Source organism: Opisthocomus hoazin, chromosome 24 (genome assembly GCF_030867145.1).
Source record: "Opisthocomus hoazin isolate bOpiHoa1 chromosome 24, bOpiHoa1.hap1, whole genome shotgun sequence".
NCBI lineage: Eukaryota > Metazoa > Chordata > Aves > Opisthocomiformes > Opisthocomidae > Opisthocomus > Opisthocomus hoazin.
The window spans coordinates 1,231,231-1,246,199 of record NC_134437.1 but is presented as its reverse complement, the minus strand read 5'-3'; the positions used below and the strand labels follow the sequence as shown (position 1 = coordinate 1,246,199).

Here is a 14,969-nt window from a genome sequence, read left to right as displayed (position 1 = left end):
TCTGCAAGCTGGGGACTGCGGTGTGAGCTCAGGGGTGGCCATGCCCTTCTCTCACAACCCCCCATCTCTTTGCAGAGCAGCGGCCCTGGGTTGGATGAGCTCATTGCTGTTGTACGAGATGGGGCTGGCAGGGCTGCATGGGGGGCCCCCAAGCCCTGGTTGGGGAAAGTGCTGTGCCTGTAGGCAGGCGCTGAGGCTGCTCGTGGAGCTGTGCAGGTCTCTGGTGAGAAGCTGGGCTACATGTCCAGGAATAATTGCTCTGGGATGAAGAGTGGCTTGCTTCAGCCTGCTGCTGGCAGCACGGCCGGGCAGGATGGGCATTTAGGTGGAAGCGTGCAGGAGTCACTTGCTGTAGCTGGGCAAAGTCTGGTGCGGGGAGCCGGCTGGGGTCAAGGGAGTCTGCAGGCTGCGGTCGGCCCCGCTGGCAGCTGGCTGGAAAGCCTGGCCTTGTGCAGACTCATACTGGAAGTGGTGGGCGTGCAGGATTTGCCAAGCAGCTATTTGTAACCAGCTTTCCCAACGGTCGGGAGAGCTGCTGCTGCCAGGTGTGAGCACCGTGCCAGCGGGGAGGCTGCGGAGCTTCCCGGACCTGCAGCTCCTGTGCCAGCTCACCTCTGCCGCAGCAGGGACCCTGCCTGCCCTGGGGACAGCGGGCAGCATGGCCCCGTAGCCTGGCCAGGGATCCTGCATCTGCATGTGGCTCTGCAGGTAAGCGACACCCTCCCCACACCATGTCCAGAGACTGTGGGATGGAGGGTGGGCAGTGGCAGCCGGCAGGTCCAGCCACGCACTCTGCACAGGAGGAGGGTGCCCAGTGCTACTGCGGGAGCTTTCAGCTTGCAGACTGGCTTGAGGGGGTGGGCACACAGAGCGGGGACCCGAGCAGAGAGCCTGGGTCCCGGGCATGCCATGATGGGTCCTGGCTGGGGCAGCACAGGCATGCGGCTGTGTGGGCACCTGATGCAGCATGAGAGGTAGCATGGTGGAGTGAGTTCTCCTGTCCGGTCTGGGTACTCCTGTCCCTTCTCAGGGAACAGAGGGTGACTTAAAAGCAAAAGCAGCTGAAGAGATGGGTGCTGCTGGGCCAGCAGGGATCCGGCAGAGGCTCAGGAGCAAGCTCAGTCCCATGCATCCAGCACCACCTGTACAGCTGCAGCCCTGTGCCTGCCACGGAGACCTCCTTCAGGTGTGGGCAGCCTTCTCGGAGCATCCCAGTGCCAGCCCCACACATCCCATGGCCTGCCCCCCCGCCAGGGAGGGGAGAGCAGTCCAGGAGCATCTGCAGGGTGGGAGGTGGCACAGGATGAAGCAGCTTTTCCTCCTTTGAGGTTAAGCGAAGGCTTTGAGGAAGCAGTTGAGGTTTGCAGCTGTTATGTCATAGCTCCATGCGCCTTCAGGGCTTTGCTTCCTGGAGTGCGGCTGCGTTTCCAGCCTGTCACCCTTCCCTGGCCTCTTGCGTGCAGAGCCCTGGTGTGACGCAGCCTTCTGGGCACCCCGGCTCTGTCTGAGGTCAGGCAGAGGCCAGGCAGGGCTGGCCCGGGGCTCTGCGCAGCCTCCCTGGGCATGCAGCCTGTCCTTTTCCTCTCTGCTGCCCGGCGAGGAGCAGTCCCAGCCTCTCTGCCCGAGCTGGCTGCTGCCGGGGCCTCGGGGTCTGCAATGCACATCACCCCCTCTGCATCCCGCCCTTCCCCGGCCAGCGTCCCCACGTGTCCCAGGCATCATCCTGGGTCTGGGTGCAGAGATGCTCGCACCCAGAGGGGAGGGCTCCTCGGGGGCTCAGCTCCTGCCCTGGCTGCTTGTGTCGGGGCACGGCACAGTCAGAGGCTCTTTCTGGCAAAGGCGCACAGAGGAGGTGTCTGGGGGGGAGGGATTTTGCCCCTGGCTGTCCAGTTTCCAAGCTTTTGATGGTTATCCCCATTTGCTACCTTCTACCTGCAGGCACAGGAGATGGTTTCCCCCTCTTTCTGCAAGCAGGCGGTGATTTCCACCTAACCCTGTGGCCCAGGGCTTTGAGATGACTGAATACGGCCGTAAGTGCATCGCACCAGGAGGTGTCTGTGATTGCGGGCAGTGGGTGGGGGAAGCCCTGTCGCCCAGGAGTCCCGCCGTCCCCTTGGGTGCCCTTGCCCTGCACAGGGCTATAGGCTCCGTGGGCATCCCCAGACCGGGCTCTGTGTGGGACCTTGCCCCTCTCCTGGCTGCTGCTCTTTGCTTGGTCCTCCTTGCAGGAGGACACAGCCACTTGGGCACCTTGCTGGGGCTGGACATGCCTGTGACCAGGCAGCTCTGCCCCTTGGGCTCCCAGCGCTACCAGTTCTGCCTCTGCCAGGGTGCCCCTGCCTGCGGCCAGAGGGCAGAGCTGCCCGCATGGGCAGGCATTGTGCAGCCCGTGCGAGTGGCGAGGCTGGGCTGGGAGCAGCCGTCCCGGGCTGGGGCGGGAGCGGTGCTGGCTGCTGGAGCACCTCTGCTTTCTCCCCCGGGAACCAGCAGAACCAGCGGGCGAGGAGCGGTGCCCGGCCTCTCCGTGGCACGGGCGGTGAGGCGGCTGTGTCACTGCGACAGGAGGGGACGTGCCAGGCTCCAGTGCACACCGGGCTCTGCTGCAGCAGCTCCCAGCCTGGGCCAGCCGCGAGCAGCTCCTGCGGCACGGCGCTGGGTGCCAGGAGATGGACCCCCAGGCAGGTGAGTAGGTGGCATTTTTTGTCCCCTTATGGAGCAGAGGTGGGGACGTCTTATGGCATGGGCAGTGGCTTGGTAACCTTCCATTCCTCTGCTGTCTGTGGAGCTGGGGCTCAGCGCTCGGCTGCTGGGGTGGCTCTGCCTCGAGCCGTGCTGCTCAGCAGCATCTCGCTGGGATGCGAGCACGTCTGCTCCCGAGCATGTCGGGGCAGGGCGCGCCTCCCACACGCGGCACGGAGCCGGGGCTGGGCACGGAGCCGTCATCCTTCCACGAGCGGTAGGCGTGGGGAAAGGGCAGTTTCGGCAGCCGGCTGATTCAGGGAGGCTGTTGCACCATGCTGCTCCTGTCCCGCAGCTCCTGCCGCGTGAGTCACGCCTGCAGCAGACTCCCTGACCTCGCCCACGCTGGCCTGGGCTGGGGCCTGGGGTCCGGGGGCTCCTAGCTCACCGCTGGCCCAGCAGAAGCGGGGTTCACTGGCTGCCCTCTTCTCCTGGCCTGCTGAGCCCCGCAGAAGGGATGGGCTGGCTGCTCCTGCTCGTCTGCTGCGCAGCTTGGGAGCTGGTGGCCTGACGCTCTGCGGCTCCCCGGGTGTTTGCCGGTTCCCGTCAGGCAGAGCAAGCGCTGCGGGTTGCAGGACGACCTGGGAAGTTGCTCACTATGTAAACAGCGTGACCACAGGGGAAATGTTCTCAGTCCACGGGCATCTGTCTAAATTTAGCTGCTGTTGGGTCATCCTCTTCCGCTGCGTCCTCGCTCCCGATGCTGCAAGGCATAGCACCCTGCGTCTGTGTCAGGTGCTTGCCCCGAGCCCTCTGGGTGGGCAGGGGAGGGCTGTGGGGCTGACCGTGCCCTGCGGCAGTGGCCAAACCCTGCTGCCCCTCTTGGGCACAGCACCCCCCAGAGAAGTGCCCATCACCACCCCTGCCTGCCTGTTGCTAATGGACCACATGGGAACAGACTGGGCAGCTTACTGGTCAGGGAGGGCCCGGAGGCGTGTGGGGATGCCGGGGCGCAGGTGGGAGGCTGTACTGCCTGTGAGATGGGCTCCCGCTGGAGCCCGCTGTGACAGCGGAGCAGGGTCCGGGATAGCGTTTGCACGGGGGCTTGGGAGAGCAGGAGCTGGTAGCAGCTGGGGAGGTGTGATTAGCAGCCCTCTACTGTGCACTGCACAAGATTTGCACCGTGCAGCAGGCAGCCTGTTGTCAGCAAAGTCTGCTCATCGGCTGTGCTGAGGCTGAGCATGTTGGTGTCCCCTTGGCAATGCCCAAGTGCTGGCCGGTGCTGGGCTTTGCCAGACCCCACGGTGCCCACGTGAGGGTTGGAGGGGATGCGGATCTCCCGCCGAGGTCCTGCATGGCCCGGTCAGAGCCCGGTGCTGGCAGCAGGAGCCTGCTCGCCCTGGCAAAGGCATCCTCTAGAGGGAACTGCCTGTCCAGAAATGGGTCTGTGTGGCGTGCAGGGATGGCTGCGGGGACACACCGGGCCATGGCATCGGGCGGCTGCGGGGGCATGGGGACAGCCAGCACCAGTGCCACAGCTGCGCCATCTTGCTGCTCCTCTGGCCCTTCTCTGCCCAGCTGGGTGCTGCCGGGGCACGGCTGCAAGAGGCAGCAGAGCTGCAAGATGCGCCGGCTGGGGGAAGTGACAGCCAGCGAGGGTCTCCTCAGCCCCAGCCCTGCTCTGCCGCCTCCCTGCCCTGCCTGCACTTTTGCTGCCAAACGTACAGCTAAATTGCATGGGTAAACTGCTGATCACCAACAGCTCCCTGCGCAGCCGGCAAAGGTGCTCTACCCCAGTAGAGCGTACATGGGACCAGGAGTGGGGACACAGGCATCGTCAGGGTGGCCAACTCCTTGCCCCCAGCACAATGTGCTGGGCCCCGGGCACAGCCAAAAGCTCCCTGGGGTCTGGGTGATCTCCCGGCGGGGTCAGGAGCAGGAATAGCAGGGGATTCTGCTTACGGGGGATGAGGGCTCCTGTTTACAGCTGTTCCCTTCCTGCTTAGGCTGAGGGCAGCAGGTCGCCCACACTCTGCTCTGGGCTCCCTTCTCAGGTAACCGTCCTGCCTGCCAGCTCACCTGGGGACAGCAGAGGCAGTGGCTGTGTGACCAGGATCACAAGTCTCTGGCACGGGGCTTTGAGGGTAGCAAAAACCTCCGCATCACAACACTCGACAGCCTTGCGGAGCGCAGTCCCTCCACGCCACAGGGACAGAGGGGGGTGGAGGGACGTATCCCAGCCCCACAGCAGCCCTGTGCCCCCAGGGGATGAGCAGAACCCCCAGCCTCCCAGAGACATTTGTCTGCAGAGCCCCTTCTCCCTCTCCTTTACAGGGCAGGAGCCGATCAGCACGCTCGGGGTTGTCTTGGCTGTTGGGCTGGCCTTGCTGATCCTTGTGCTTTTTGGTTACACCTTCGTCCGATGGTACCAGAGGGGCCAGTGCTGGCGCCGTGAGTACGGGCAGAGCGGCGGGACCGGCAGCAGCAGGGCCGGGGGGGCTCAGATGAAAATGGCCTGGGATGTGGGGAGCATGCCTGGCACTTGCTGGTCCCTGGGGGCTGGGGACACCTGGGGGCAGGGTGGCTCTGGGGCAAGCTGGAGGCACGCAGAGGCTGAGGAGTGGGATGCACGGTGATGTCCCAGTGCGGCTGGCCGTCCTGCCCATCCGCACACTGCTGCACAGACTCGTGGCACAGCAAAGGCGACTGCTTGGCACCACGCAGCTCTGACACCTCTCCTTCCTGCCTACCCAGGGCCCGACTTCGTCTTCGACCTCTACCACACCTGGTGAGTGAGACCGTGTGGGGACCTGGGGCGGGCTGGGTGCTCCCTTCGTGCGGTGCTGGGCTGTCACAGACCCTTGCCAGTCCCAAAGCCGCTGAGCTCCGCTCTTTGAAGGCGCTGTCTCCTGGGACAGATGTCGTGGGGTCCCCTGGCTGTCTGGGGACAGCCCCCACCCCACGGGCTGTCAGGGGCTGGGGGGGGACAGGCAGCTTGCCGACAGCTCTGCCTTCCCCGCAGCAGGCTGGGGTCGGTGGCGGTGGAGCTGGTGCCGCCGTTCAGCATCAGCGGCTCGCTGAGCGAGGCGGGCAGCGGCTACGTGCCCTTCCACAGCCGGGGGTCGTGAGGCGGGAGCCAGGCTGGCGTGCAGGTAGGACATCGGCTGCTCCTCCCTGCCCGGCCGTGGGTGAGTGGGTCCCCGGCAGTGTATGTCCCCCAGCACAGCCCACCGCAGCAGCGCCGGGCGGCTGCCTCGCAGGGCCTGGCAGCAGCCAGCGCCTGGGGCTGCTGCAGCAGTGGGTGCCCGTGCAGCGAGCCCCGGCAAGGGTGCTGCGCCCCAGAGCCTCTGTGCTTGCTCATAGCCCCTGGTCATCACAGCTTTCCCTGGGATACTCCCAAAGCTTTTTCTGCAAAAGTCCTCCCCATGCCTGTGGGGCATCAGGGGCTTTCCCTGGGCTCAGGTTTTATTCCCCACCCCCACGCAGACTTTGGTTTGCATTTCCTTCCCTGTGCCCTGCTGTCCTCAGCTTGGGACTGGGCATGTGGCTCGGGGCTGGGGCTGGAGCCCTCGTGCTCCCTGCGCCGCTTCCCCATGCAGCCTCATGCCCACCTTCCAGCAGCGACAGAAAGAGCAACCAAAACCAGCCATGGGGGAATTCCTCTGGTCTTGCTTCTTTAGAAAACAGCCCCTGAATGTGCTGGATTTCTGCTGAAATTTGAAAGGTGCAGTTTCTGGTTTTTAAAAGAGCTTCTCCATCTGCTCCCTACAGCTGCGTTTCTCTTGCTGGCCCTCCCTGGCTGTGGGCAGCACTGAAGGTGCCCGGAGCTGGCTGCCTCAGCAGGCATCCTGGAGAGAAAAGCCGCCTTCCCCGTGCATCCCCATGGCTCAGAGATGCGGCAGCCCTGGGGACTGGCTGGCTGTGTGCCCAGGAGACCTTGGGCCAGACCGTTGCTGGACAGAGTGGTGGGAGTGCAGGGAACTGGCTAAAAAGGACAGCAAGGAGCCCCAGAACTGGATAGCCGGGTTTGTGCGTTAGGGGAAAATGCCATAACGAAATGAGACTGCTTCAGCCTTCCCTCCTCTGTCACATACTTGGACCAGTGTGGAAGCTCATCCTCCGCACTGGCAGTGCAAGCAAACACCTCAGAAAGCCCCTGTGGGCTTTCTCGTGGCTTTCTCGTGCCAGCCACCTTAACCTCAGCAGAGCAACCAGCCGTGGAAGTGCCTGGAGCACAAGAGCAGCCCTGGCAAAGTTGCTACAGCCCTTGGAGGGGGGCCTCTGCCTGGCAGGTGGGGGCCAGCAAGGCACCGGGGCTTGGGACTGTTTCTTTGCAAACAGTTTTCTTGGAAGGAAAAGGAAGAGAAACTCGGGAGACCGCAGAGCTGCGTGTAGGGAAACTGCTGCGGATGGAGCGAAGAGCCCCAGTCTGCACCCCAGCTTGCAAGGGAGCTGGTGGCCGGTCACCAGCCCCCCCCCTTCTCCTTCCCCACGCCCACCGTGCTGCCCCTGGCAGGGTTTGTGCCATGCTGGGGGCTCTGCAGCCCCGCTGGTGGAGACGTGGTGGAGGCATTTGCATGGGCCAGTGGTGGGGGAGGAAAGGTGTTTGCGCGGGCGCAGCCCCTCGCTGGGGCAGCTGAGGTGAGGAGCTCCCCACTGCGAGGAGGGGCGGGATGAGGAGAGCCACTTGCAGAAGTTGCAGCCAAACCTCCTCTGTGTGTTAGTCTGTGACTGAATTCAAGAAAATGTGAGCATCTGGGATTTCCAGAGAGTCGGGTGGACCGTCCACACTCTGGGCTATTGAAGCTGAAGCACGTGGTCTGTGGCTTTCTGGCACACTCATCTGGGTTTTGTGGAAAGCAGAGCCCCGGCGGGGGGGAACGCCGCCTCTCTCGGCCCCGGCTGCTGCCCCTGGATGCTGCCGGCTGGAGCCTTCCACAGCGAGCGGGAACCGGCAGCGCCTGGCACTGCGCAGGGACTGGCTGCAGAGCTTGACGTCAGGGCCATTTGAAAGGGAAAGAAAAAAAAGTCACGCTGAATTTTGATGACTCTGTTTTTCAGAGGAAGTTGAAAAAAAGAAAGCAAAAAAAACCCCAACCCCCAAAATACCGAGAGGCAGAAGAAACGGTGGAAATGGAAGGGCAGGAGGATGCACGTGGCTGGCATCAGTGGTGCTGCTGCAGCTCGCCATGGCCAGCAGCCAGGCCCTCTGCGTGACGCAGGGAGCACATCTTTAGTGTGAGCAGCGCGACGTCAGACGCAACAGAAGGAAATGTGGCAATGCATCAACAACCCTTCTCCTGGCTGCAGTGATTCATGTTTTCATCTGAAAAAAACGAGCTGGGTTTCCACCAACAGTTTTAATGGGACTATCCCACTGTGAAGGTTCTTGGAAACTGAAGTGACTTTTGGAAAAACTCTCCAGTGACCTGGCAGTAGTCAAAAGTAGCCCACGGTAAGTGGTTCCCGTCTTGTACTTGTTTCCACTCTGACAGAAACTCTTCCCCCATGCCCCAGTTTCAGCTTGCTCCACTCTGGAGGTGCTCCTGTCCTTCCCTGGCGCGCGGTCCCCGAGCTGCTGCCCTGCGGGATGCGCTGCACGCCCAGTGCGCATCGCTGAAGTCACCGCAAGCTGCCCAGGCCCTTTTCCTGCTCCTGCTCCAGTGCGTGCTCCCACAGCACAACACCAGCCTGGGATAACTGCCGTGCTCCTCAGATGAGAGTGAAGCTCTTAGTGGGCTGGCCTTGTTCTCCTTTTTTTCCCCAGTAGTGATGTAGAAACACTCTTCCCCATGTGAGGCAACAGCGTGTTGCTCTTTGCTGCAGGGGAAAGTCCATATCTGAAAACGGAAAGCACAGCTTGACCTTAGAAGACGATATACAGATGGACGGACCAAATAAATACCACCACATCCTTCTGTATTTACATATTAAATAGAATAAATAATGTCTGTATGCAATAGTGGCAGAACATGGACCACCGTGTGAGCAGGTTGCCTTGGCTCATGCTGGGCTCGTAGGGCAGCTGCTGCGTGCACCCTGCACCCGTCGGAGGTAGCCGGTGCCCGGGGTCTCTGCCCCAGGGGCTGAAGGGGCTCTGTGGGGTCAGGGAAGTCCTGCGCTCCCTCCAAGTGAGGCTGGCCAGGGTGGGAGCTCCACACTCTCAGCAGCAGAAGGGCTGACGTCGGGCTGCTCTTAGCTTTCAGTGTCTGTTGTGAAAGGTGTAGAGGGTGTCAGCAGCTCAGATGTCAGCTGGAGAAGCCTGGCTCTCGCATACAAAAGGGGAAAACTGAGGAGGGAAGCGCAAGGCTGGAACCAGCCCTGAGGTTGCCCCTGAGCCCAGGGGCTGCGTGGCCCACGCTGGGCTGGGCAGAGAAGGCAGGATCGCCCTTTGGAAATGTCCTGGTGTGCATCCTTGGGCTTGGTGGTCAGAGGAGTGGGGGCTGAGCCCCCTCCAGCACAGCCCGTCCCTGTATCTCATTAGCTTTACGGCAGAGACTGGCTGGAAGGAAGGTGCGGGGCACGCTGGGGGCTGGCCACAGCGGTACTGGGGCCAAAGCAGCCCCAGAAGTAGCTAAGCCAGTGCTTCTCGGGTGAGTCTCGGCTGGGGCACTGCTCGGTTCCATGTATTGACTTCCGGGGGCTGGCGGTAGCTTATCGGAGTAGCTGCTCCCCACGGGCGGTGGCTAGAAGAGGTAGGTAGGTCAGTGTGCAGGGCTGGCGGGCACCTGCGCCCCGGCCCCGGGACGGCTCACAGGCGGCTGTCCTTGCTGTCCCCGCTGAGCAGGCTCAGGGGGTTGATTTGCAGCGGGAGCCATTCGTTGTTGCTGAGGCTGGAGATGAGGGGCAGCGTCCCCGGGAGGTCAGTGTTGAAGATGAAGGGAGCGTGCAGGAGATCAGGGCTGCATTTGGAGACCAAGGGAGCACCCGGCACCCTGTAGCTCAGCATCGTGGGGGCTCGGGGCTCCAGATGGCTGGAAAAGCCCCAGACAGCGGGCTCCCGAAGGGCCCCCCATGGAGCAAGGTCCTGTGCTTGGCTGTGGGGATGCTTGGGAGAGGACTGCTTCAAATACCCTTTGGCCACAGTCAGCTCGGAGCACTCTACATCCAGCACAATGTCAGAGCTGCCTGGGCCCTGCAGGGATCCGTCACAGCCCGAGAAGGCCACCCCCTTGGCTGGGTCCTGCCGCGGGTCCACTGTGCCCTTGGACTGCTGCAGGTACCCGCGGAACTCCACGTCTCGCTGGTTGTCCTGGCTGGCGGCGGGGCAGAGGCTGAGCTCCCCTCCGCAGGGCTGCCTGGCCTCTGCGGGGCTGGCGTTCCCGCTGCCGGAGGAGCACGGCGAGCGGGGGCAGGTGCTCCCCAAGCCCACGCCACTGTCGTCGCCAGTGGGCAGCTGCCTCTTGTAGCCCTGGGGCTCGGGGCCTGAGGAGCAGCTCAGTGCAGAGGAGGAGGAGGAGGGGGTGTGTAGGCAAATGCCACTGTCGGTGCTGGTGCTGCTGCTGTCTCTGCTGCTCCTGGCCCCTGGCCCCAGCAGGCATACTCGGTCCTCAGGCTGTGCTGGGAGCCTACAGCCCTTCTCTGGGGGCAGCTGGGCTGCGCTGGTGCTGCTGTCAAGGCCACTGTCCTGCTGGGGCTCCTTCCTGCACAGGAACAGCTGCTGCACAGGGTCTGCGTCGGGGCTGCCCGAAGACCAGGACTCCTGCTCCACCCACAGCGAGCTCTGCTTGATGAACGACTTCTGGGAAGGAGAGAAAAGAGGGGAGTGAGCTGTGCTTCATCCCTGCTCGTCACCTGCCTCCCACAACGGCATGCAGGCCTGCACCCCCGTGCCGGCGGCAAAGGGTGCCGTGTGCCTGGCTGCCTTACCAGGACAGATGGCGGCCTCACGGGTTTCTTTACGTAGACGCACACCATCAGAGCTCCCAGGAGGCCCAAGAGCAACACAGAGGTGAAGGAGGAGCTGACAATGCTCGGGACGAGCTCTGTACTCCCTGCAAGAGAGGACGCGTCTGGGTGAGGGGGAAAGGCAGAGTCCTGGACGTGCGTAGAACGAAGGCCATGCGGCGGGGGCACGGAGCAACCTCCCTGCTGTGGACCCCTGCACCTCCAGAGCCAGGAGGCTGAGGAGGAGCTGCACCCCACAAGGCCCCCCCTTCCCTGGCTCCCCGCCACTCACTGTCTCTCCCGCCGATGGTGACGCACTCCTCGGCAGTGCGCAAGGCACGGATCTGCCGGCTGGCCACGTTGGGCTCCACGCTGACGCAGTATTCTGTGTCCCAGAAGAGACTGCTGATGTTGAACGCTGGGGTGGTCTCCACCACTTCATACTGAAACGACCAGAGCACAGGCTGGTACCTGGCAGCCCCTAGCCCCGTGCTTTCCTCCCTCCTCCTCTTCTGTCCCCTTGGGAAAGTCCCCAGGGTGCTTAGCAGTACAGCTGACAGCAGCTAGACCCAATATCCCAACAAGAGTTGGGGGACCTACTGCCATAAAATATGCAGAGACATCTCTCTGCAATGCTGTGGCTGTGAGAAAGCTCAATATGAAGTTTCAGAGAAGACTGTACTTTAAAGACGTATTTTGCAACTTCAGCAGCGCTGTGTGTGACAGATGGGAACAGCATGGGACCAGCAACTCATCTCACCGTCCGATTGTCCTGCACCCTCCTGACGTAGACACGGTATCGCCTTGCGTACTTCTGTATGTCGTCGTATTTCACGGTGAGGTTCCCCGCCCTGAGGAGCAGCTGCAGCTGCACGTGGATGGTGTTGCCCATCACCAAGAGGCTCTGGCCCGACAGGCGCAGGCTGGCTGGAAACAAGGCCGTTGGAAGAGCGCGTTAGGGTTTTCTCCTGTTTGCCGCAAGAGGAGCCTGTGCAGCAGTGGACTGAGCTGTGCCTGTCCCTCACAGCCCGTGCTGCCCATCCTAGGCTTGTCCCATCCTGCAGCCCGGCTGCCCTCGAGGAGGGTATGCAGAGAGCCATTCCCGCTCTCCTCTGTCCCAAAGTTCTTCCCCAGCAGCTTGGCACCCTGACCTGTGCTGTCCTGCAAGCCCTCTGCCCCCGGCCGCGGGGTGGAGGCGGACACTCGACCTACCTTCTTGTGGGGAGAAAGAGTTGGTCCTTTCCCACGGGGACTTGTGGTTTCCGGACACGGCCCTGACCCGTGCGTAGTAGCGCAGGGCAGGATCCAGGGTGTAGTACGTGAGGTCGCAGGAGTGCCCCGAGATGTTCACGCAGTTTGGGATGGCCATCCAGGAGAAATTCCTGCCGTAGCTGCGGGGAGAAGCGCCTGGGGTGAGAGCGGTGCTGACGGGCCAGGGACTCTCTTGTCGCCGCCATCAGTGATCCTGGGCAGGGACCAAAGGCCCTTGTGCCCCCACGGCTGTACTCACGCTCTGTGCTCCACTTCGTAGCGGACATCGCGGGGGGAGTGGTGTCCCGGCTCCCACCGCAGCAGGTGATGGGCCATCTCCGCAGCAAAGCGCACGTGTTTGGGGCGGGCCAGGCTCTCACCTGTGGGACCGAAGGCGAGGGTTAGGTGAGGCCGTGTGCCGTGCCGTCCCATCCCTCTGGTGCCCACAGGACCTGGGCAGAGTTCTGCGTGGTCGCTGCCTTGATGGCTTGCCTGGATCTTGACTCTGCCTGTTCAGCAGCGACCATCCACCCACCCAAAAATCGCAAGGCTTTGCCCAGACCTGCCCCACTTCCAAGTTTCGGCATTTGCTAGTTCCCCTCTTTCCCTTCCTCTTTCTTCTGGGGGGAACCCGGTGCAGCCCAACCGAGAGGATCGCGGCACTTTCTGGCCCAAGAGAGAAGCCAGCTGTGTTTGCATCCCTGGCCGTCCCTGCCATTTGCTAGCAGCTCTGTTTGGATTCAGCTTTCCTGTTTTGCTTATCTGCTCTCTAGAAGAAACAGACTTTTTCACACCTCCTGCCTGAATTTCGGTATTGTCACCTGGCAGCAAAGCATTGCTAGATAACATCTGTCACCCTTTCTGTGCTGGCTTCCTCAGCAGCCGCCATCTGCCAGCAAACACTGAGCCAGGCCGTGCTGCTGCCCGGGGAGGACGACTGTCAGCAGAGCACCGCGCTAGTGACGGGGGCTTTTCACCCCAGTAGAAGGCACCATGGTCCATGCTGGTGGACATAAGCCAGGCTTGATGCCTGGGGACTAACGCAGCCTTCAGGCTCCCAGACAGCGAAGAAAGGCGAGTGGCGAGCAGGGAGCCCTGTCCCTGTCCTGCCCCAAGCAGGCGGGAGCCTGTGGGCATCGCCAGCCTGAGCCCTGACCAGCCAGCAAAGGTGTTCGAGCTGCAGATCCAAACCGCGACAGCTCCGCTCACTGCTTGCCCTCCACGCCTTCCCCATCCCGGTCCCCAGCCCGGTGCCGGGCTTTCAGGTGCAGAGCAGAGCAGCCTGCCAGGAGCCGTGGGGCTCAGCCACAGTGAGCGGGGCAGCTGAAGCCAGCATGGTGGGCGCAAGAGAGACTCACCGTCTGTCCGCCGGGCGAGGAGCAGTGCCACGCACAGGGCCAGGGCCAGGGCGGAGGGGGCCATGCCGGCTCAGCATCCTCTGCGGGCGGCAGGCTGGGCGAGCCGGGTGCCGAGCTCTGCTCTGGCGGGCTGCTGAACGCTTGTTTTTCCCCTGGGGCTGGCTCAGTGACGTCTCGGAGGCGTTAGCGCAGTGGGAGGAAAGTAGCTGTGTCGCAACTTCCACTTTTCTTTACTGTCCACCCACTCACCCACAGCTAATCTCTCAGCCCAGGCTGGGCATTTCCTACAAGCAGCCTGAAAGGAAGAGCTCTGGGGGCTTTTCTGAACAAAATGGTACATCGCTGAGAAAGGGGAAATAGGAGTAATTCACGTGTCTGCCTTTGCTGCTTCATTATTAAATGAGATGTTAAAAGCATGGCACGGGGCAAGTGTTAGCAGCCAGGATGCCCTGTCACGGGGATTTTGGTGACCACAGCACATGCCCAGCCGTGTTCCCTTGGGCTAACGCACTGTCCTGCCAGCTGCTAAAGCTGGCCAGGTCCTAGCCAGCCCTGGGGAGCCCTGGAGCACTGGCAGGGGAGGTTCTTGCTTTCCCTTCCTTTGGGCTCAGCCTGTCCCGTCCTGCTCCAGTTTGCAGTTCGCCACTCCCCATTTCTGGGGCCAAGTGACAAGCTTTGGGCTATTTTGTGTCCTGCAACCACCTACTCACGTGGGTGGCATGGCAGGCTCTGCAGTCGGGTGCGGCAGAGGGGCTGCAAGCTGTCCCCGGGGCTCTAGCAGCTGTCAGCCAGACCTGGGGCCCCAGCACAGCCACCACGCATGTGGCTGTGGGGCTCCAGCCCCATGGCGATGTCCTACCTGTCTGGTGACGCTGGCCTCAGGCGCTAGGATCTGAATTACCACCGAGCGGACTGGGAGTCCTCTGCTTTGCCTTCTGGCAGGCTGAATTACAACAGAACTTGCTTGAGGGCTTTCCTGGGGGCTTTGCAAGCCCAGGGCCCCTCATGCGATGGAGAGCGATTAGTCTTGAGAAAAGGGATTTCCCACTGGGGAATTTGTGGAAAGGACACAGATAAAAAGAGCGAGAGAAACTGATAGTACTCTAGGCAGCCTCAGAAAGCTTCAGAGCAGTCCCTGGCTCGGCAGGCACAGAGGTACAGGACCTCAGGGCCCTTTGCCACAGCAGAACGGCTCCTCAAAGAGCCATCTTAAATGCTCAGAGTGGGAGAGTTCTGCTTTTTCCCACCACTCTGAACAGAGTTTGTGCACTGACTCATCCGTCCTCAGAAAGCCCACGGGCTTCCATGAACCCGCAGCATTGCCGGAGCACCAGCAGATCGGCCAGCTGCAGAGGGGGTCCAGCGGTGCAGCCGAGCCGTCCCCCGGTGCCACGCAGCGGCAGGACCTCGGGCACGGCACGGTGGCGTGCCTGACTCACGGCTCCCGGCGCACGCAGACGGAATACGGGCACGGGGCGGGGGTGCTGGGTGCCCGGCAGCGGGGAGAGGCTCTCTCTCTGCGACGGCCGCTCCTCTGCCGATGGCCAGATGTACCAACGGCCAGGGGAGGACGGCTCCAGCAGCAGATCCCCTCCCTGGCTTCGCCTCAGCTTGGCTTCATTCTCCCCTCTTTGGGACACTGGCTGCTGTCCCGTCACTCTGCTATCCACTTGTGAGTCAGATCTGACATCCACCGAATTTAGGAGTCCTGAGATGAAGCACAGCACATCCCACACAAAGCCACAGTCTGTGTTTCATGTAAAGGAACAAAAATCAAAAGCAATAGGACCAAAA

At 62.3% G+C, this 14,969-nt stretch overlaps 1 protein-coding gene across 1 annotated transcript; it reads right to left on the bottom strand.

Annotated features, from left to right (window-relative positions):
* Window positions 1-7,783: 7,783 nt before the first annotated feature.
* On the bottom strand, window positions 7,784-13,303 carry IL10RA (interleukin 10 receptor subunit alpha). Its single transcript, XM_075442391.1, has 7 exons — window positions 13,176-13,303; window positions 12,077-12,197; window positions 11,779-11,957; window positions 11,327-11,493; window positions 10,859-11,009; window positions 10,549-10,673; window positions 7,784-10,420 (listed from the first exon to the last, which is right to left on the bottom strand). Exons 1-7 carry the CDS (start codon window positions 13,237-13,239, stop codon window positions 9,431-9,433), a joined length of 1,797 nt encoding a protein of 598 aa, XP_075298506.1. The 5' UTR covers window positions 13,240-13,303; the 3' UTR covers window positions 7,784-9,430.
* Between the last annotated feature and the right edge of the window lie 1,666 nt (window positions 13,304-14,969).